The following is a 22,980-nucleotide window of genomic DNA, read 5'->3' as shown; positions in this document are numbered from 1 at the left end:
GAGAAGGTAGACTTTTCATAAGGAGAAAACAGAGATTTAGTCTCCTCCAGTGTTTAACATGTCCAGACAAGGACTTTTCCAATAGGCAAAAATCCAGAGAGAAAGAGAGGGAGAATAAAATACTCTCCATTGCACAGGCACAGGAGGAGAAGAACACTCCAATTCAGACCTTAACAAAAGATGACAAGAGGCACAGAGTCTGAGACACAGTCAGACACTTCGAACTGTGCTGTTAAAGACTGAGACACAAACATACTTCAGACATTGCTCCTTCCCGATTTAGTCAGCCACTGGTAACGTAATCCATAGCAAACATCACTCTTTCAAAACTAGGAGCGACTGATGACACGAGGTAAGAGGTTACGGGTAAATAAGATCTATCTGCCTAGACTTTTATCGATCTATCTGTCCTTTGATTTACCAGCTAAATGAGATGTTTGTCTGAATCATAATAGTCTTGCGAACAAGCATAAATCATTTTCTCCAAGTGCTTATAATTGGTGCCATCACTTGCTGGGATACTCAGCTGACAGGGTAATCACTGCACTGCACTGTAAATTTGCTCAAACACAAGCATTTGGACTCGTTAGTGATGTACACATTCTAATGCTAAATATCCTTATAGCCTTTTAAATCACCGCTGCTCGAATGCAAGCTGATATCTTGAAACAGAGTGTACTAGACTTGTATCTAATGCATTATTGGGAGAAAATAAATACAAGCCTAAGAAAACAGGAATACATTTAAATCGGAGAACAACCTGCAGCCCCATCTCCGGCTTATCCCAAGGAAGTCCTTAAAAGCTGTGCTTAAACACGCTTGCATTTATATCTTTGTCTTAATATTTAATCAGCTGTGGTTTATTAACCTTGTCTGCATTAGAGCCTGCATTTCCTTTTTAGACACTATTCCCTGTGTGGGTGGAGCCCCTGGGGGGCCATCAGAAGTGACAGGAGCTGACCTGGCACTGGAAGGAAATGTTTTGATTGAACACAAAACAGCCTCAGGTCAAAGGATAAAGAGCCCTCTGTAAGATTCTAATAAAAGCCTGTCAGAAAAGCTGCATCCATGTATACAGTAAGTGTAAATATACATACACTCAAACATACACAATGCCTACAAGTCTATATCCCATTTCAAATTATTCACCTTTTTTGCCTTATTGCCTGAATTGAAACAAAAATGCATTCAAATAGTTATTGTTTCGTTTATCATACCCTACAACTTCCAAGAATAAAAAAAGAAAATTAATTAAAAAGAAAAATTGAAATAGCTTAGTTGGATAAATGTCCACCATCCTTGTAATCACAATCTTAAATTAGCTCAGGTGAGACCAATCACTTTAAAAATCACACACCATGTTAAGTGGTCTCCACCTGTGTTAAATTGTAGTGATTCACCTGATTTCAGGATTAATTCAGCAGTTCCTGTAGGTTCCCTAGTGCATTTCAAAGCAAAGTCTCAACCATGAGCACCAAGGAGCTTTCAAAAGAACTCAAGGACAAAGTTGTTGAAAGGCCCAGATCAGGGGATGGGTATAAAAACATATCACAGGCCTTGAATGTTCCTTGGAGCCAGTCAAGATGATTAAGAAGTGAAGGTGTATGTCACCACCAAGACCCTGCCTAGATCAGGCCGTCCCTCCAAACTGGATGACCGCGCAAGAAGGAGACTGATCAGAGAGGCTACCAAGAGAAAAATGGCAGCTTTGCAAGAGCTACAGACTTTAATTGCCAAGACTGGTCAAAGTGTGTATGTGAGAACGATTTGAGAAAAAGTTTTGTGGTCTGACAAAACTAAAATGGAACACTTTGGTATATACGCAGAGTGTTATGTTAGGCACAAAACCCGACACCCAAAGAACACCATCCCTACTGTGAAGCAACGTGGTGGCAGCATCATGTTATGGGGATGTTTCTCATTGGCAGAGTTCTTGTCAAGATAGAAGGGACAATGAATGGAGAAAAGTCCTTGAGGAAAAGCTGCTGCCCTCTGCAAGAACGCTGAAACTGACATGGAAGATTAGCATGTCAATGACCCCAAGTACACAGCCAAAGATACTGGAGTGGCTAGGGAACAAAAGGAAAATATCCTTGAGTGGACTTGACATAAAATTGTAAATTACTAAAAATTAGTAGGTTATCTGCTCCTAATTAAAACGGTTCTAAATATCTTTTTGAAGTTTAAACGGTTGGTATACAATGCTTTAAGCAACTCTAACCACACACCATGATTGCACTAAACAACAAACTATAACCCAACACAACTCCAGAAATGTTTGAGGTTTAACTAAAGCAGTAGCTGAACAGTTTCTAATACACCAGTTAAAAAGTAACCCTGAAGTAACCATCTACCTACCAATCACAAACTCCAATACCAATATTTGATGCTGACTTTGCATTAATTAGATGGCAGACGCGACTTGCAAACAGCAAGCTGGCCACAAGTGCTGTGTTGGGATTTGTTATCTCTGGGCGGGGTGATGTTTTCATTTAATCCAGGCTTATATACAGTGGGGGGAAAAAGTATTTGATCCCCTGCTGATTTTGTATGTTTGCCCACTGACAAAGAAATGATCAGTCTATAATTTTAATGGTAGGTTTATTTTAACAGTGAGAGACCGAATAACAACAAACAAATCCAGAAAAACACATTTCAAAAAAGTTATAAATTGATTTGCATGTTAATGAGGGAAATAATTATTTGACCCCTTCGACTTAGTACTTGGTGGCAAAACCCTTGTTGGCAATCACAGAGGTCAGACGTTTCTTGTAGTTGGCCACCAGATTTGCACACATCTCAGGAGGGACTTTGTCCCACTCCTCTTTGCAGATCCTCTCCAAGTCATTAAGGTTTCGAGGCTGAGATTTGGCAACTTGAACCTTCAGCTCCCTCCACAGATTTTCTATGGGATTAAGGTCTGGAGACTGGCTAGGCCACTCCAGGACCTTAATGTGCTTCTTCTTGAGCCACTCCTTTGTTGCCTTGGCTGTATGTTTTGGGTCATTGTCATGCTGGAATACCCATCCACGACCCATTTTCAATGTTCTCACCCAAGATTTGACGGTACATGGCCCCGTCCATTGTCCCTTTGATGCGGTGCAGTTGTCCTGTCCCCTTAGCAGAAAAACACCCCCAAATCATAATGTTTCCACCTCCATGTTTGACGGTGGGGATGGTGTTCTTGGGGTCATTCCTCCATCTCCAAACACGGCGAGTTGAGTTGATGCCAAAGAGCTCGATTTTGGTCTCATCTGACCACAACACTTTCACCCAGTTCTCCTCTGAATCATTCAGATGTTCATTGGCAAACTTCAGACGGGCCTGTACATGTGCTTTCTTGAGCAGGGGGACCTTGCGGGCGTTGCAGGATTTCAGTCCTTCACGGCGTAGTGTGTTACCAATTGTTTTCTTGGTGACTATGGTCCCAGCTGCCTTGAGATCATTAACAAGATCCTCCCGTGTAGTTCTGGGCTGATTCCTCACCGTTCTCATGATCATTGAAACTCCACGAGGTGAGATCTTGCATGGAGCCCCAGACCGAGGGAGACTGACAGTTATTTTGTGTTTCTTCCATTTGAGAATAATCGCACCAACTGTTGTCACCTTCTCACCAAGCTGCTTGGCGATGGTCTTGTAGCCCATTCCAGCCTTGTGTAGGTCTACAATCTTGTCCCTGACATCCTTGGACAGCTCTTTGTTCTTGGCCATGGTGGAGAGTTTGGAATCTGATTGATTGATTGCTTCTGTGGACAGGTGTCTTTTATACAGGTAACGAGCTGAGATTAGGATCACTCCCTTTAAGAGAGTGCTCCTAATCTCAGCTCGTTACCTGTATAAAAGACACCTGGGAGCAAGAAATCTTGCTGATTGATAGGGGATCAAATACTTATTTCCCTCATTAACATGCAAATCAATTTATAACTTTTTTGAAATGCGTTTTTCTGGATTTGTTTGTTATTCTGTCTCTCACTGTTAAAATACACCTACCATTAAAATTATAGACTGATCATTTCTTTGTCAGTGGGCAAATGTACAAAATCAGCAGGGGATCAAATACTTTTTTCCCTCACTGTACATGGCGGGGGGGGGGGGCAGGGGATGACTCAGTCTCCCTTCTTGGTATATTCACTTGGTATATTCTCAAATATAAAGAGTAACAGAATATTTTCACTTTCAGAGCAAGTTCTATTATGAAGCTGACATGTTTGAAAATTATTATATCATCATGCTGTCCTAAGTGTGAGGGGTCTGGCACAGCTGTAAATCAAAATTGGGAAGATATTTGATTGTATGTCAGTTCTTGGTGGAAGGCAGTGACCCTTATTTTGAAACATACATCTGGAAGGGTGAATGTTCTCCACAGAGCAAATGCAACCGGGCTCCATTGGTAATGTAAAGACACATAAACAACCTTGATATTTGGTCAGGTAACCGACCGAATATCGTACACTAGAGAGCAGAAGAAGCTTCGGTTATTTTACTCAGCTCTTCGATTCTGTTTTCCAACATCAGTGTTTGATCTCTTGAGCAAACAGGTCAGTGCTGGCTAAGCTTGGTTCAGAACAAAGCAGCTTATATCATTTCCACGAACAGCTGCTCTCAGGACATTGTTCTCTCTTCTACTGCGGCCTTTTCCTTGATGCCATACCAGCATCTAGAAATGCCTGTGGTTTCAACTTCATGTCTTATAAAACTGCACTTAATCAAAGGGTGACCTGCCAGAACACAGAAAACAAAAACGGGCAGGAATAGATCTTGCTTTGAAAAAAATCCAAAATTATGAAACAAAACAACAGTGGAGTACAAAACAACAACATCTGTATATATTAGTAGTTAAATATTTTCTACTACTACTATTAACTACTACTAATAATAATCTACTACTACAAGTAATATTAATGTATGGTCTGTATATGATATCATATAAGAGCAAACCAAGGGTAAATCTCCCATCTTATCTTATAAATGTATTTTTTGTGCAAATACGTCCTACATTTGAATCTGGACAAAGAATACCTTATCAGATGTTTCTCCCACATTCCTGTAATTTTCCCACCTACTGATGTATGCAGTTTTGTTCAAAGTTCATTATAAATGTCCTCACAGGTCGAAATTCAGTTGTCACTTTCGGTTTCTTGAATAATTGTCAACTTGTATAATAACATAACAGCCAGACGTCTTCGCAAGCAACACAACCACAACCCACATTAAATGAAGAATGATAATGATATTTCTGCTCACTGCTCAATGACAACCAAATAAGAGCGTGCTGAATCATATCAGCGCAGGTGACTGTGTGCCCGTTTAATAAGATAAACTAATCGTTGATGATGGATGATTGTTTTGCTTGAAATGCCATCAGATAATGTTTTCATACTGCACATTAATCACTTTTATCCATAATGCAGTAACATTACGCCGCTTGGTTCATGCATTCAAAAAGAGACTGCACACAATAAATCTCTCTCATCCAGGATTCCACAAACAAACACATTTCATCGGCAAAAAAACAAGAATAACCGATTAAATGATCACAGAGGTGAAATTGCATGTTACTAACAACTTCATTTGGGTTTTGCCAGGGAAATAATTTCTGTTAAAATACAAATATAGAAAGACAGACTGACAAATAGATACTAGGTGTATCCTAATCCTTATGTACAATTTTGTATAACATTATGTATTATGTATAAATCATATTACATGAGCAGAAATCTAATTTTAGGCCCTAGCAACAGCCTGAATCCCAATCCTAGCCAACGCCAATATTTCAAGATAGGCCTATACCAATCCTCCCATACTTGTGTTAAATCATGAGTAAAGCAACTCTAACCTTAACAAAAGCCTAAATTCACTGGGTAATCCAACCCTAACCATAGCCCAGAGGAAAATATAATGCCAAGATAAATCAAAAAATGAAATGTAGTGCATGATTTTGCTACATTACTGAAAGTAATACTTTCTCAGCAACCTAAATGTACCCATTAGAACACTCCTAGTGTAATCTGTAATCACTAAATTATACTTCAATTGATCAGGGTTTCAGATTTTTAGATATTCCATCTTATTTTTATACCGCGACTTCTTAAAAATCCAATTCTTAATTTCACACAGAAATGGCCTTGAATAAGCCGAACACCTAAATAACCTTTAAAATCTTTATATTGCACTGCATTGGAGTGCAGAAGGAGAGACCTTTAACCCAGTTAAAAAGTAACCCTAACATTCACACTGGTCTGAAGGGAACTCTAACCCTAACATTCATCTGAATGCTTTCTAACCTACAAATGTACATACAATAGCCAAACTATCACTCTAATGCTAACAACAATTTGACTGTAATCTTAACAAGCAATTAACAACAAAAACTCTGCAATCAAATAAAAACAACTGGTGCTGCTCTTCCCCCCACCCCCGACAGCAACAGACAGACATCACAGCTCCAGGTTTCCTTGGCCTTTCCCATGAGGAAGGAGGTGAACTCAACTGGGCGTACAGTCTGTAAATGATCTAAGAAAGAGAGTTAAACAAAATCCTCTCACTTCCAGTATCCGGCCCACCCCTTCTCAGTCATACACACTGCTACCAGTGAGGAGAGTGGTGGCATCGCTCCGGGTGATGCGATCTTGATAACCCCTTTCTTTGTCTCGCAGGCTGCCCTCCTAGCTAACCTGCACAGGGAATGATTTCATTGAAGCTGAATGCTGACAGTTGGCCGTAAAGGAGGCACTTTCGCCAAGATATATCTCTCCATAAAATAATATTCTGCCTTAAACAGCCCTCATGAATTAAACATGGCCTTCTGCAGAACAGACCTGGGAATTATTTACTTCGGCTTCCCATCTTATTAAACGCAGCCATAAATCACGGAGCCCAGCCAGGCACACTGTTGCTAAAATTAGCATCCAGAGCAGCCCAAGTGAAATTTAAAGGCACAAACAGAAGCTGTGACAAACACACCTGTGAGCAGGTGCTTGAGCACTTTGCACGTACACAAATTAACTCGTGTATTTATGCACGCACATGTGTGGACACATACACACACAGGCAGGCAAACTCACAAACAATCCCTTCCCAACTCTCTCTCACACCTCAGACATTGCACATAGTTAGCAGTGGGCCATATCCCTAAAAGGATATTCCACATTACAATTGGCACAAATTAGGTAACTTGCAGCTTGCAAGAGCACAAAATGAAAACAAAAACAACATAAAACTAACCAGATTCTTAAAATTATGCCTCCGGAGATTTACACTGAATTATGTCATCTTCTAATGCCGAAAACGAACGCACATATTGTGCAAATAAGCCCCCACACACTCGCACATGTCCACACGGTTCGCACTAGCTAGCTTCCTCGTTTCATTTTTACCTCCAGTTTCTCGCATCATTTAACCAGCATAACAGAATCGTTAGCAGGGCAGCCGACCAGCATTAATTCTGTCACTATACAGCATCTTCAGCTAGACAGTCAAAGGTCGCATGACTTTCTGGTCCGCCTGCCTAAATGCATACCATCATATGGGAAATGCTTTGAAATGCATTAGCATAAATGTTGGCTTTGATCGATTACATATTAAATGCATCTAACAAAGCAAAAGCAGTGGCAGTTCAGAGGTACGGTAAAAATCGTGATGATTTGCCTTCAGAAAATGGAGAGCAATGTAAAATTCATGGCCACAAACCAGCACACAGAGAAAGAGCACGCTCAAACGCACTAATGTATTCCACTAATTAAGCCACCGAAGGTGTTCTACACTGTGAGCCCCTGCTCAGTACCTACACAAGTCATCAGTAAGCAAAGTCAAGCTCTCGGCTTGTCAGGATGTATTAAGACACAGTGCCGAGACCTTCCTGCAGGAAATATAGCTTCAAAGTGGTTATAAGCTCTTGTCTTTCTTTTCCAGGGTGCTGTAAGTCTGTGTCCTTTGAACTGCTACCAAGCTATAAAGTTGGTTGCCAATGCTGAACACATACAAGGATTATTTTTTTACTCATCAGATAAAGAACCTTCAACCTGTCAAACTGATTGAATACTTTGTGGATTAGAAGGATGTTGGTTTTATTTCTTAGTTTTCCTTTTGGAGAAAGCAGTGCACAGGTCTCAGACAGATAGCAGCAGTAGTTTGATTAAACTTTGATTAAATCAGTTCTGTATTACACTCAGTATGCTGTTGATATCAAGTGCTTGTAGCACAATACACTCATTATTTACATGACAAATTATACATATGAATACCAAGTGGTGTCTTAACTATGTCCTCAAAATGTCATTAATCCTCATAGAATTTGTGTTTGACATAATTAAACTGAAGAGTTTTCAACAAATACTTGGTATTTTGACTTCCAAAGGTGGCATATGTCAGACGTACTCAGGATACACCAAACAGGGTAAACATCCATGTTTAAGGAAACAGTCAAGGGCTTTATCTTCAAAGGCTGAGTTTTGAGCTGAAATTTCCCATCAAAGATTTTAACGAAACGTTTGAAGTGACACCGCTATTGTGATAAATTTTTAACACTGATGCTGAAAGAATTTTGTATTCTGATACGCTACCAAGGCAGTATAGTGTAAGACAATGCTCATGTTGCCCCCCAACCGCTCTGCAGGGACACAAGTGCTGTTGCAATTCTACGAGCTGTCCAATTATACATTGTAATTGCGGATATTACAAAATCAGAACTCAAGTCAGTGAATAAATAAATTACATGGAATGTTTTTACATGTCATAAACAAGCTACTCAAGGAAAAGAGCTTGATTTCCCACTGTGGGAGACCGGCTCAGTCCAAGCGTTCATAACCGTACAGACAACCGCCCGTCAACTGCACAAATTATCTTCTTTGCTATATTATCTTCTTGGCTCCCCAAGTACCATCAAAACCAACACCTTTTCTACAGCACATTTACCACAATATGATCAAAAGTTTTATAAAGGTCCTCTCAGGCTGGAATGAATGACAGACTTTACTTTACAGATTTTACAGAGGTTACAGTTGAATACCACAAACATGAAAAGCTAAAAACTGAAGGATTGACCCTACCTGACCCTTTCCTTGGGATCCCCAAAAGATTCCTTCAGCCGAGAAAAATCAGGGTAGAAGTTGATGGATGGAGAGATGATTTCTAGCAGGCCAGACTGTATTTCATTTGGAAACCTAACAGGAGGAAGCACATTTCAATTTACAAAAGGGATGTGATTATATACATAAATACATACATTTTGCATGGCCAGGTTTATGGGCCAACTTTTTAATCTTCCTTGAGTAAACACGACACGTAGTTTAACTCCTCACTCCACAACGACAACGAGAATTCATAAACTGCAGTACCTGCCCAATGTCACTGATACAAAGTCTTGTCAACTCTTCCGTGGGTAAGGGGGGATAACTGGAATCCTCAGCTTGGTTCTAGGTAATTCCCTGTCTGTCATCATACAAATGCCGACAGAACAATTCAAACAAATGACAAAAGGCAGCCTTCAGAAGCAGCCTGAATGGTTCAATCACATTTCGGCAACAGCAGGTAAATTATGGCAGCTCAGAGAATAGCCAATTCCCAAATAATGAGAATAAAACCCAACAACTCTGTTCCTTCTTGTCCAGATGATATCACTGTTCATCTGTGTGAACAATCACTCTGTCAACAGCAGTTGGGGATCCTGTCACTATGACGGAAACACAGAAATCTGCCTGGCAGCTGAAAGACATTGACAGGAGAACTTCAATTATCCCGTCCCACCTCTATGATCTCTGAGTTGCCTGCGTGAACATTGCTGTGTGTGACTGGTATTGAAGAATAGGGCAGTCATGCTACTGTGATCATTGTGAATGCATGTTGTTTCAATTAAAATGGAAATATATTTATAACCATAATGTATTCCGACTCTAGATGAAGTGCAAAAATTGACTTAGCCGGAAAATGCAGGTGTTCACTCAGTTTTGATAATCGACATAACTTATACAGTTTATCTGCATACATAAGAAGAGGCTCAAATTCATATCTGGATTACTAGGAAGTGGTCACATTATTTTGTGGTCAGACTTGTACACACATATATGCACATACAGAAACACGCACACATATGAGCACATGTTTTTTTTTTAATTTTTTTTATCATGTTTTTGGGAATATATATTTTTGCTCTCAAATATAAATATATATGTGTGTGTGTGTATGTGTGTGTGTGTGCGTGTGTCTGTGTTTGCATGTGTGCATTTGCGTGTGTGCGTGTGACCAGATTGCATTCACAAACACCATCCAGGTCTTCTTTCCATCGTCAACGACAACAAGATGAATGTTTGGGGTGATTTGGGAACAAAATATAAAATTGTCCTTAAATTAGGCCATCACAAACATTCCGAGGACATGGAAATCTCAGGAGACATTCCCTGGCTTCATTTTTATAGCAGTGGTGGTTTGCTATTGCTGGAGTTGCACTGCGTAATTATATCCATCTGAAAAATGACATTTCTGAGATCGCTGCTTCTGTCAAAACGGAGAAGTCCAGGTAAATAATGATTAAAAAATAGAAGAGAAGAAAGCTGGAGAACAACACACAGGGAATATGCCGAGAATTCTGTGAAGCAGCCCTCAGATATGTGGACAGATAATCCCTGTTATCTGTACTGACAACAGTTCATTTAAATAATAACACAATATTAACCATCTGAAAGTGAGGCTGGCAGTTATAATAAAAAACTAGTTTCTTGTGGGTAACTGTTGCGGTCTTTGTCCAAATTCTTAATATCCACGAATGCTACCACATGTGTCAAAGATGAGCTGTTTTCATATTCCATTCCAAGCTGTTCTTGTTTCTTTGGAGGCAAATTAAGGCGGCTGTGTAAATCTTATTTTTTCCCCCCCTTAGATCTTCAGTATAATTAGCACCGTATCTGTAAGAGATTTAGGTTGATCCCGGTCTAACACAGCCCTAGTTTAAACATCATGCAGCAATTGTGTGCGAACCTTACAACTCCAGATGTTGTCTATAGTCCAAGGTAAAGTGCAGCTCTGCCAAGATTTTCCTAGAGGGCGGAAATAATACTTTGTTTCTATTCCTCCTTAAAGGAAGGAAAGGAGTTGAAGCCGAAAGAATGTAACAAATGTACCTGTGTCATAAACATGCCTCCCCCACCACCTGATCACTTGCAGTCACAGCATATTGCATTTCATGATGTCCTTAGCAATTCGTAAGATTAGTCAAATTGTATTTTGTTTATTTGCCTTGTATAAAAGATGGGTATTAATCTGGTTTGAGCAGGTTCTGCAGACACTGGGATGAACTGTAATGGCAGATTAAAAATACCAACTCCTCTCACTGACCTAGAAACTATGTTGTGGGAAGAACAGCCTGCAGTCTATGAAGACTGCAGTAGTATTTAAGGTTAAAGTTTGGCATATATCCTATTCAATACCTAGTAAACAGCGGTCTTTAAAGTGTCAGTAGACAAAAGCGAGTCAAATTCATGGCCAAAAGCAAAAACATAGGAAGAAACAAACAAATGCAATAGGAAAAGCAAGAGAATCAATCCTATATCATATGGTAACGCGCAGATTGATTTCTGACTCCTGAACAATATCCTATAAGAATATGGAGTCTTTGGACCTAAACAAGATAGTGTTGGAAAAATAATAATAGTAATGAGATTTGAAAAGTTATGTTTATAGCCTTCAAATACAGGATATTTTTTTCCTGTTCTGCTTCCATTCTTTACTGTTTTCAATGCTTTTCTATGGAACAATTTGCTGCCTTGGCTTGTTACACTCAATTCTCAAGGTGAAACGCACACTGTGGTGGGAAGAGGAGAGGAACGGAGACTGAATGAATAGTGCTGTCTGCATTCGATCACTATGGAAACTGAAGAAGAGGATACTCACAGGCGCTTCAAGTTCTCGGCCACACTGTTGGCATATTGTTGATCCGCCTGCAAAAGCAAGACAAAGGAATGAGCTTGAACACTCGACGAAACCCTAAAGAACTGGCTGGTGGATTGAACTGAACAGTCATTTACTTTAGCAGGCAATGTACATCTAATCAAATTGTAAACGGACCATTTAATGAAAGCTAACAGCAAAAACAAAAACATATCTATATTCTTATTAAACTATCAGTCTTATGGTTTTACTGAACTAGTCATAAATGTCATGTTGACAACATAAATAAATAATGCAGCGCTAATTAAAAATAAGAAAAAAGCCATCGTCATTGAATCAGTTCAGCTGACTAGTACAGAAACAAGCTTAGTAATTGAGAACACAGTGATATTTCAAGTTATTCTTTTTTCGAGGGTGTGTGGGTTGCACAAAGAGTTACTGTGATATCAATGCAACATTTCAATCCTACGAAAGAGCCACAAGCACACACAGGGTCAGATGATCCTCCTTTTTGAAACATTATCACTGGAATAAACACAAATCACAAACAATGTGGGAACGAAACTTGACATTGGTAAACTGGCAATATTGTGATGTTTGCACTCTCAGGTCAGCCTTTTTATCTTACTAACAAACTGTTTGCTCTTAACACTATGGTGGGATATCTTTTCCTTTGAAAGTTAGGGCGTTAGCTTGAAGGGAAGCATCTCCAGGGGATGCAGCACAGTAAACCACTAATTCCAGGAGAAGACTCCTAATCTCCCAGCAGCACGAGATACCAAGTCAGCAGAATCGCTGTTTGTTTAACCCTTTGTTCACACAAACTTGAGAGCATTAACTCTGTGCTATCTTAACATAAAACAGATTTTTTTTTTGTCCTTTATGGTTTCAGATATAATTATCTATTCCAATTACTACTACTGTTAATATTACTATTAGTAGTAGTTTAATTATTTTCAGTTTGATGAGTATTTTATTTAATTGTTTTACTGAATGTGTGCTATGAAAACGTAACAGAAAGAACGCTAGCACTGAAAAAGCAAAACTATGACAGCTGGAGATGTCCTGTATATAAATACAAAATATCTCAACTTCTGGCAAGATGAAATACACTGCAGAATGCATTTGAAGCAGTATACCGCACACTTTCCAAACACTAGCTCCTTTGCATGCTAACTATTCCCAAAGCATGTGTTGACTGTTCTCTTTCTTCACGTCCCTGTCAGTTACATTTAGGTTTAATCAAGTCTCCTGCTTCATTCAGGCCTGCTCTCAAAACACACACAAAGCATAATACATGGAAATAAAACAGGACATACTGGAAACCTTCACAGGAAGCACCTGGGATCAGTTTCACAAACCATTTCCAGCAATTAGCAGGCTGACCACTAGCAAAAATACATTAGCTGGTCTTTTTACATCCGTCTCACAAGCCAATTCACCAAGAAATAAATCTCTCTTCTTTAGCTGGAAACATCTTGTCCAGTTCAAATTCAATTCAAGATTAAATTGAATGTAAAAATAACCTGATATATTTCTCCTAAAGACATCTGTGTTCTGTCACACTCATTTTTGTTTTTGAAACAAAATGCTTCAAATGAAAAATATACGTTGTGTGGTTGAAACACTGACTGCTCATAACCACATTTAATTAAATATCTCCAACTCAGCGGCAATGGAAAAAGTGTACATACTAACAATTGACATAATGGACAAATTAGTATTTCTATCAATGGTGACAAGCATTACTTTAGACAGAAATATGATGTAAAACTGAAACAACCTTTGTTCAGAATTGACGTCGCTGTGACACTAGTCCTCTTTTCCCCCTCTGTGTTTAACATAGGTAATAAACAGGGAAAGGGCATATTGTTCTGGGACTCTCCTGTCGTTTGGAAGACAAATCTTAATCCATCTAATGAAAAAACAGGAAGCACTTTCTTCAGGTCTGCCATCAGCCCAGCCCTGTTACTGGAATCCAGCTAATCAGCAGACAGCCAATCAATACTCACCTCTGACACTTTGATTTGTACTGCTTGTTTTGCTGGACATTCATGTTTTGTAACTGTAACCTGGGCTGGAACTGGAGCATATTGAATTCGCAGCAATTTGAGAGCCCTGCACAGGACGAACCCCTAATTAATTAAATTCTGGAGTGGTGCTCGGCGATCCCACTACACTCCAACAACTGGTATTTCTGAAGCTGCTTTTTCCAGCCTGGTGAGAAAGCTGAATGTGCTAGTACACATCTTGCAGGCTAGTCATGAAGTCTTTTTTATTATTAGGTATTATTTACAGATAATGTGTAATATTGAAAGGCAGAATGGAAAGAAACCCAATATTAAGCCTGGGATACATAATACAATCATAATGTGCCTTTTAGCATTTCTATCATGAAATAAATGATACAAGTAAAAAGAATAGCAAATCCACTGGGAATGGCTCAGAATAAATTAAAATAAAACAAAATGTTGCTATCTAGAGGATAAGAAAGGAGTTACAAAATAACCAAACACACTACTGGAATACTTAAGGAAGCGCGCATGAAGAATGGAATCCCAAATCAGGGTTGACCTCCTCTTAGCTCATTTCCCATCACACTGAGTTTCCCGTCTTTCCTTTCCTTTTATTTCTTATCTCTATCGTGATTTATACCCCCTCTTCTTTGAACCCTTCATTTTTTAAATATTCCCCTATATTTTCAGTACTGTAGTTCAGTTCCCATCTCATTTTACGTTTAGTTGTGTCTTTTCAGGATTTTGCCTGCAATGAGCTTTTAAAATAGGCTACTAATAAAACTGAAACATAGCATCCACTGAGCGTGCTTTAAGACGAACAACCATCTTGGGGACCTTCACTCCAGGGAAAACATGTTTGAAGTAATCTTTCATAACATCATACAGTTCGTTTACCAAACTAACATGGCTCTTGAATCAAGTACATTATTTAAGTGGATGTGTTACTCTGGATGTATAGCCCTGTGAATCGGTGTCTTGCCTTTTCCTTGCTTTGTCTTTATTTATGTGACTGAAGCCAGATAGAGGCCTATTTTCTAATGTATGCTTTTGTAATCATGGCGACTCTGAAAATGTCGCCGTCAAGAAAAGCTTGTCCTTTTCCAACAGTAAAAAAAATCATCAGATAGAGTGAGAGACGGAGCAACAAAGAACGTTTGTGGACTTACACACACAAACCCATTTCAATCTTAAATCAATAAATAAAGGAGGTAAATCCTACTTTTCTTCAATTAATACTCCTCACCTCCCACCTACTTGACAAACTGCTATTTACTACTTTCCCAGACCACACGGTGCTCCACATCCTCATTACTGTGAAACTCCCAGACCCATTTCCTACCAGACTGTTTTTAAGGAGAACAGACTATATTTAGCAGAATGGCGATTAAGGCCAGTAATTTCATATTTCTGTGAGGCTATCCCGTTTCTCATTAATTAATTGCTGAATAAAGGGGAGGAAGAGGGCGGGGGGGAGGGTTTGAAGGGAGGTGGAGGGATGCGAACAATTTTGTCACAATCAGTCAATTGTAAGGGCATTATGAAAGCCGTCTAATGATTTCTTAATGCCTGTTGTTCCGGCTCAGCTCCAAGGGATTGTCATTAAAGGAAACCCTTTCTAACAGAGCTGACCTTTTCTAAACGGAAATGTCTAATATCGAGACTGGAGGGTTCAGAGAATCTATAGACCCTCACTGTCAAGTACAGAATTTAAAGACAGAGCTTTATATTCAAAATAATTAACTTCAGCTGTGTGTAAATAACAGCTCAAGTGGGGGGGGGACTTGACATTTCCCAACATAGATACCTGTATCTATGCTTTTCCTGTAAGGACAAAATATAATGCAAGCTCTTCATTTACCCAGAGGGTTTCAGCACCTGCACAGTCCAATCCTCAGTAAACACAGTGTGGAATCATGGGAAAGTGCCACCTATGGCTGTGATTGGCTTACCTCAGCGATGAAAACCACGATGACACAGTCCTCCCTCTCGGCACTGCTGAGTTCAGACATCAGAGAGTTGAGGGTGTCGGTGAGGTAAGAATGCACTTCTCTCTTCACACTGGGGATGCCCATCACGATCGACACTGCCAACACAACACAGCACCACAGAGAGGGAGAGAAAAAACGCCACATTTTAAAGGGCTGGTCACCTGTAACCTGCAAAATCAATCTAGGTGCCATGTGATGAAAAGCAGGATTGCGTTTTTCTTTACATTTGAACTGGTTCTTTTTCTCTCAGTTACCAAGTTTAAAAAGTGCAACTGACAGCAACGAAGACTGCCGTTCCTCACAGGGAAAATACACCAAAGCTAGTCAGGAAACATCTTAAACACTGGTTTCCATCAGTTTTCTTGAAAAACGCTTGTCAAATTATTTATGTGGCTGTTCCACAAATGTTTACCCAGTCCTCTTAAAAGCACATCAACACTGCCAAGAACTGTAAAAAAATGATCCTTACAAGGTATTATTATTCTGCAGGTTTGGGAATGCAGCTATTCTTCTGTGTCAGTCGTAACTGTTTTAAAAACCTGTTTCCTAAGGAAAGAGAGTCGTATAACCAGCCTTAATCTCTATGTGAAATTGCAGCTGTGGATTTGAAATTTACATGATAAATTCCACAGATAAAACTCTTAAACAGAAACCCTTCTCAACATAACTACTGACCAAAAGAAAACTTGGAAACTGCAATTGTAATGTTTTTTAAACAATCCGTAATAAACTATACAGTTAAAAATAAATAAACAAATAAATAAATAAACAAATAAATAAATAAATACATGTAGAGAGGCTCAATTCCCACATAAATCTAGTTACAAAATATCTCAATGGGGTAGTTATGTGTTCCATGATAATGCTCAGTAACATTCAAGTTTCCCCAGGCAGTTGCATCCTTTAAATGGCAGAACCCAAGGGGCAGGTTAAATCTGATGCACTTGTATCAGGGAAAGCATGTTTTTGTGGAGTGGAATGAAAATGATGGAAAAGAGACCAGAACAACATCGATAAATCCACAGGACTATCAAATCATTACAGAAGCTATAGATAACGTAAAAGTGTCTGACTTCAGCAACTTCCAGACAAGACTAATGAACAAGAATAATAACAATTACAAATTAAGTGCTATTACAAAAATGATTTGATTAATATCTATATAATGTATGAAGCGACCATATGTATATCTGTGCAGTAACACATGGTAACTGTATGAGATTTGCCCTCTGTGTCCTTCAGTCTGCCTGCAATGTTTCAGATGTGAACTCTGTGCTTGAATGCCTCAAAACAATTCAAATCTCATATTTTTCATAATAAATATGCTGATACACTGAAAGCAAACAGATTCAGAGTAAGGCACTCATAAACAGGCTTAATTGTGGAGCTTCTATTCAGAAAACTAGTTTAAATTGATTTAACAGCTCTCCATTAAGTTCTCCATCTCATCAAAAAACTAATATCCCAATCTTAATGGAGTTTCTTGGTAATTCATTTGTGACACACAGATGTGTTACAAACTTTCAGCAGTAAAGCTTTGCCTTCTTGTGATGCATCTTAAAATAATCTGCTGAAAGCAAGAAACTGCCACAGGCTTGGCCACCCTTGACCGGATGAGTTGCGTGGGTTGTGAGGTGTTTGAGGTGTCCGGACCGCAGACTCACCGCCCGTCCGGCCCTGGCCCACGTGCACGGCGGGCTGCAGGCTGTTCTCCTTGGCCAGCAGGTGAGGGAGGTGGTGGAAGATGCTGGGCAGCTGAAGCACATTCTTACTGGTGACATTCCAGAGTTTCAGCTTGGTTTCATCTGGAACAAACCATCAGGCTGTTAAGCTTTGCAGGCAGTGGAAAACACATCAAAGCCGGGGGGTGGACAAATTCCAGGGCAAATTCAACACTTTCAACTCAAAAGGTCTGCAATGGCTTCCAGAAGGAGTGAACGCTTGATTTTGCAGTCTCATCAGAGGTATTAGATACAATTGTTAAAGGCTACAAGGGTGATTAAAAATGGTCTGTTTCTGCCTGTACCTGCCTGTACATATACTTTGATTCATGGCCGTACATAGGTGATTAGGCAGGATATTGATCTGCCTTTGTGTAGGATAAAATTACAGTAACCTTATAATTAAATACAACTATTGCATTCTGTAGGAGTATGTCTATGCTTATACTTATGCTTACTCCACACTCACATACAGATATACTGTTGCACATTTAATTTAAAATAATGTTACTCTGGGATTAAATGTACTTGATAAATATTGCTTATTAAATAGAAATCAGTGGTGTGGCCTTCAAAACTTTACAGACCCCATATCTTATCCTTATAATCCCACTGCAATAGAATGGAAAGAAAATTTCTGTTCCTTTTATCACAGGATTAACTGCTATGGAAATTAAAATCTGAAATCTGATGGCTGATACAAAACGTCAGGATGTCCTTTGTGGCTGCAGCTGAGATTCCTAGCAAGACTTCACCAGGCTTAAAGATGATCCAAAACACCAACTACGTATGGCTGTGGCTTGTTTCCATGCATCAATTAGAACATCACTAGAAGTAATCCCAGTGCATTGAGGTCTCTCAATCTGCAGAAGCCCTTGGGGAATGAGGGCAAATTTCCCTGCTATCATCCATTAATGACAGTATCATGCAGTGATGCATATGAAAAATAATTTCCTGATTAAAAGAATATGTGCATACTCTAATCCCCAGGCATTTCCCCCTTCGTATTGAAACCAAGCTGCCATCAGCAAAATATCATTCTGTATTTCACCAAAGTGCAGTCTGAGCTCAGAGAAGCAGACAGAATCACCTATTAGTTCATTTCAATGTTAAAGTACTGGAAAAATGACAGCCTTTCCAAAATGTCTAATTGTTTTTTTGCCTTTTTCTATGAAAGTCTGGAACTGCATGGATTGCAACTGCAGGACGATCAGTGCACCTTACAAAGTGTGTGTATGCATTGTACACTATTTAGCAATGCTGTTCAGTCAAAAATGCATCTACAGTATTAAAACGATCAGTTTATAGATCACTGTACCATTTAGCCATGTTTAAACATTGTATATGTAAGTGAAATAACTTATACTGATTACAAAAAATCATGTAATATACGAATAAATAATGTTGCATAGCTGGAAGGTGGAGAAAGACATAGAAAACTTTACAAAGTTTAGATAATCAAAATTAAAAGCATGCTCCCCCTATAAGGCTGGGCAAAGGTCACTGCAAAACATTTAAATAAAACAAATATGCACAGTGGCCAAATCAAAGATGCTTTGTAACCAATGAGAGGGAGAGCAATCCTGACTGGTCAAGGACGGCACTGGTTGCATAATGAGCAAGATTGCAATGGCACAATGTCCTACACATAGCTGCAGGAAAATAAAGGCTAATTTGAATTAATGTGTAACTTGCTCACTGAGCAACCACATGTGGCAATTGAACTTTCCAAATTTGTATGGAGTTGAACACCTAGAGTCCGGGGGAAAAATTTATTTAGAGGTGGCCTTTGTTTGAACAAAAACAATGCCAACTTCCTCATAAAGGACATTACAACCTGTAATAGGGCAGCCTCACAGGTAACTCAATCAGCAGGTTCCTAAAAGGGCAAACAATACCTGAGAGGCTGCTCCAGGTGTGATTGATGTCCCTCAGGGCCTGCTTCTCAGCGATAGCCCTCTTGATTTCGTCCAGGACCAGGTTGAGCTCCTTTGATCGCTTGAGGTTCTCCTGTTCAGCCGAGTGAAGCCGGTCCCTCAGTGCCAAGAACTCTCGCTGGTAGATGTCCACCACATCACCTGGGGCACAGAGAGAGTGGGACAGGTCGGGTGAACTCCCATACACATACACTTCCATACACAGAAGTGAGGTACTTGAGTTTCAAGTCTGCTCAAGCTTCCAGAAACACACAGATGTAAATAAGAGCCAGTGTCTAATCATGGTTGGTTTAATACCCGCACTGTTCAATAGGTTCTATTGAAGCAGAATGCAAAGGTTAAATCTTAAGCTGTAGGGAAGTGATACCCCGACGGATACTACTGCAGTTAACAGTTAATACAGAATTATGAGCTCCTGCGATCGGCTGGGTTGATGCACTAGGATTTAGATGGATTTAGTAGTCCTGGGTAAAGTAACTTAAAATCTATTTAATCACAAATGTGTCTGCCAGTAATTTAGAGAATAGCTTGATGGACAACTATTCTGAAATGGAAATTACACAGACACGCCTGAACACTGACCCCGAAAGCGATGCATCTACTTCCAAGGCAGGAATTGATGGTCACCAGGTCCACAGAGTTTTCCCCCTACTACTGTCCCTCTCTTCTCCCTCCTGATCTCTATCAAACCAACACACACATAAACCCACACACAATCAAGGAAAAACATCACTAGGGATTTATGTGCATGAGATTATCCTCCATCCAGGCTCTCCTGCAGACCGATGCACCCATTTGCCGGTTATACAGTAGAGACGAGACGTCAGCTCAGACCTCCTGGGGAAAACGAGGCGGAGTCTCCACAGACAGCCAGCGGAGTTTGTGATTCTTTAATGCAATTTGACCCCAAATCCCATGACTAATCCCTGCAAAAATCTCTCTACAGTACCTTTAACAAGCACACAGCAAATTAAATCCTCCCCAAGAGATTTATTACCCACAGCTGTCCTCTTTCTTATTGGGTTTCAGACAGAGTGAAAAAGACCAACCAACAGTGGCCTGGCCGTGTATTCGGAGCGTCAAGGTGGACCTGGAACCAGTTTACAAGCCTTGTCATTTCACTCTGTACCTTCTCTCTCCCATATGTTACAAAGCAATCAGCCCCAATCAATGAATGGGAGAGGCATATTTCATGAAGGGAATCACCATCAGTATAATGCCTCATTCCCTGGTGGAGGTCAAATTCACACGAGCAAGCGATTCATCTTGTGCAGAAACAATTTTGCCCACATTCCTGCTTGCCCAGTTCATTTGAAAAGCAGCAGGAGACAGCAGGAACACGCCTTTAGACATCAAACCCGGACACAGACACATGAAAGACCTCCGAGAATCAATTAAAGTGTTCGGTGTGTGACCCATGCAGTCTTGGCCATTGCAAGTCTTTTTCACATGCTGGCAGCAGCAGGCAATAAAGATAATTGGTATCATGTCAACCGTGTCCTTGGTGATAAAGGTGGGCTAATGTGCATGTGACTAAATATACCTCTCTCACACCTACTGCTCTTTCAAAACATGGTGTTAGTAAGTTTGTGGCAATCACTGCTTCAAATCACTTGCTCTCATTTTGAATACTGCGGCTTTAAAATGCTGTCAATTTCTTATAAAAAATAATGCAATCTTCGTCTTCAGCATGGTAACAAACTCCCCAGTTTCAATTCTCTATTCTATTCTTTGTTTTTATATAGAAAAGTGCTTACAGCATTTAAACAGGATTCTAACAATCTGAAGATCTTGAGAAAACTACAGTTACTCTTCCCACCCACTGCTTTTTTTCGGTCTCTCGCTTTTGCTACCGAATCTGAATAATCACGGGTGATGGGAGGCTTTTCGTTACAGTTCAGGGACAGGTATGCAGCTAAAACATTAACTTAAGCATCCAATCTAACACAAAGCACGTCAGGGGAGTGACTCCAGTACCTTGTAGAATTATGACCCCTACAATACACTTAGAAATTAAGATTATGAAGGATGAGCATCCAGATAAGTTTTTCACCTTCATTATATTTGGTGACCTACATGAGTACGTTCGGGTGTGAATCAATCACACCAAAAAAAAAAAAAAAAAAGACAAATATCTTCACTATGCTGTCCAGGTTTAACCAACTAGACCAGTAAGAATCTGTTCTTTGTTGAAAATCCTGACCCATAGCACAGGTTCAGTAACAAAACCCAAAGACTGTCTTAAATAATTATTGCCCGCAAAAAGTTGCCACTGAATGAAAACTGACAGCGCGCCTGATTGTTTTAAACCCATCCCATATACAGTTATTCAGTGGAGACAAAAATAAATATATGCAACACATTTAAAATGCCACAGGGAAACAATCTCTGGAGAATGAGATAAAAAAAAAAAAACATTTATTTTTGTCCAATCTACCTCCCCTGTGCTTTGCTAAGAAGCAGTCAATTGAAAGACCTCCATATGGATGCAAATAGTAAAATCACTCATACAAAAGCGGAGGCAAGCAAAGCAGCAGTTGAGGCCCTTGGCGTTAGGAGCAACACCTCAACCGTAAATCACAATCTTCTCACACTGCCCGTTAATCACACGTCCTATCCAATCTGACATCTGCCGCAATGGATCAGGACACTGGCGCTCTGCCGGGGACACTTTCTAGATAAAGATATCTGGTAATGCATTCTCCTTTCACATATAAATATCCCATCTGGCTCCAGAAGATCAACGTCAGCCTGCGCACAACTGCGGGAGCCAGTGCCTTGTTTTCCTGCTGACAATGTGCTTAACCCTTTTATTTCTGCCGACACCTAAGCCTGTCTGAGGAGAAAAAATAAATACATACCAGGTCCTAAAAGCTTTAGCTGAGCAGACAAACGCAATCCAATTCGGGCTTTAACCCTCCCTGCATTACTACGGAGATTGGTCGCCATCCCATTTTGAAAATAAGCAGCCAAGGGAACCTGTCAAGGTGAACCTGTGACTTCAGCTCCCCGCTCCGTTGTTTCATTGAGGTGTTAAGACACTAATGTGCTTCTTGAGTCAACGGCTTGCCTTGGGATTTGATTACAAAGTGTCCTTTAAAAATCAACAACCACAAAAACATTAGTGATTCTGGGAGGGCCAACAAACTACTGCAACTAAAAATGCCTTTTGAAAACAACCAGGGTTTTACAGCATGTTTAGCAAAAATAACTTTCATCCTCAGCTATGGATTTTATATATTCACCTTAACGACTGGGAAACATAATGTAGGTTAAAGCAGCAGTGATCCAGATTATATTATTTTTATTATTTTGTAGGTCACTGCATAACCATGCACTCCGAGTCCTTTCTATTGAGCACCAGACGTCTAAAAAAATTTAATAATCAATTGACATATAACGGAATTCATTAATGTTAACCTGAAGATCAGTGTCT

At 39.8% G+C, this 22,980-nt stretch overlaps 1 protein-coding gene across 1 annotated transcript in view; it reads right to left on the bottom strand.

Annotated features, from left to right (window-relative positions):
• The window catches only part of mgat4b (alpha-1,3-mannosyl-glycoprotein 4-beta-N-acetylglucosaminyltransferase B), a 94,602-nt gene that overhangs the window by 27,432 nt on the left and 44,190 nt on the right, over window positions 1-22,980 (bottom strand). The window contains exons 2-6 of the mRNA XM_066716691.1: window positions 19,506-19,685; window positions 17,551-17,691; window positions 15,848-15,981; window positions 11,884-11,930; window positions 9,048-9,161 (exon numbers count right to left, since the gene is read on the bottom strand). Of these exons, the coding sequence (XP_066572788.1) occupies window positions 9,048-9,161; window positions 11,884-11,930; window positions 15,848-15,981; window positions 17,551-17,691; window positions 19,506-19,685 (616 nt within the window). The remainder of the gene's footprint in view (window positions 1-9,047; window positions 9,162-11,883; window positions 11,931-15,847; window positions 15,982-17,550; window positions 17,692-19,505; window positions 19,686-22,980) is intronic.

Source organism: Amia ocellicauda, chromosome 11 (assembly GCF_036373705.1).
Source record: "Amia ocellicauda isolate fAmiCal2 chromosome 11, fAmiCal2.hap1, whole genome shotgun sequence".
NCBI lineage: Eukaryota > Metazoa > Chordata > Actinopteri > Amiiformes > Amiidae > Amia > Amia ocellicauda.
The sequence above is the reverse complement of the archived record's forward strand: the minus strand, read 5'-3'. Positions and strand labels throughout refer to the sequence as shown.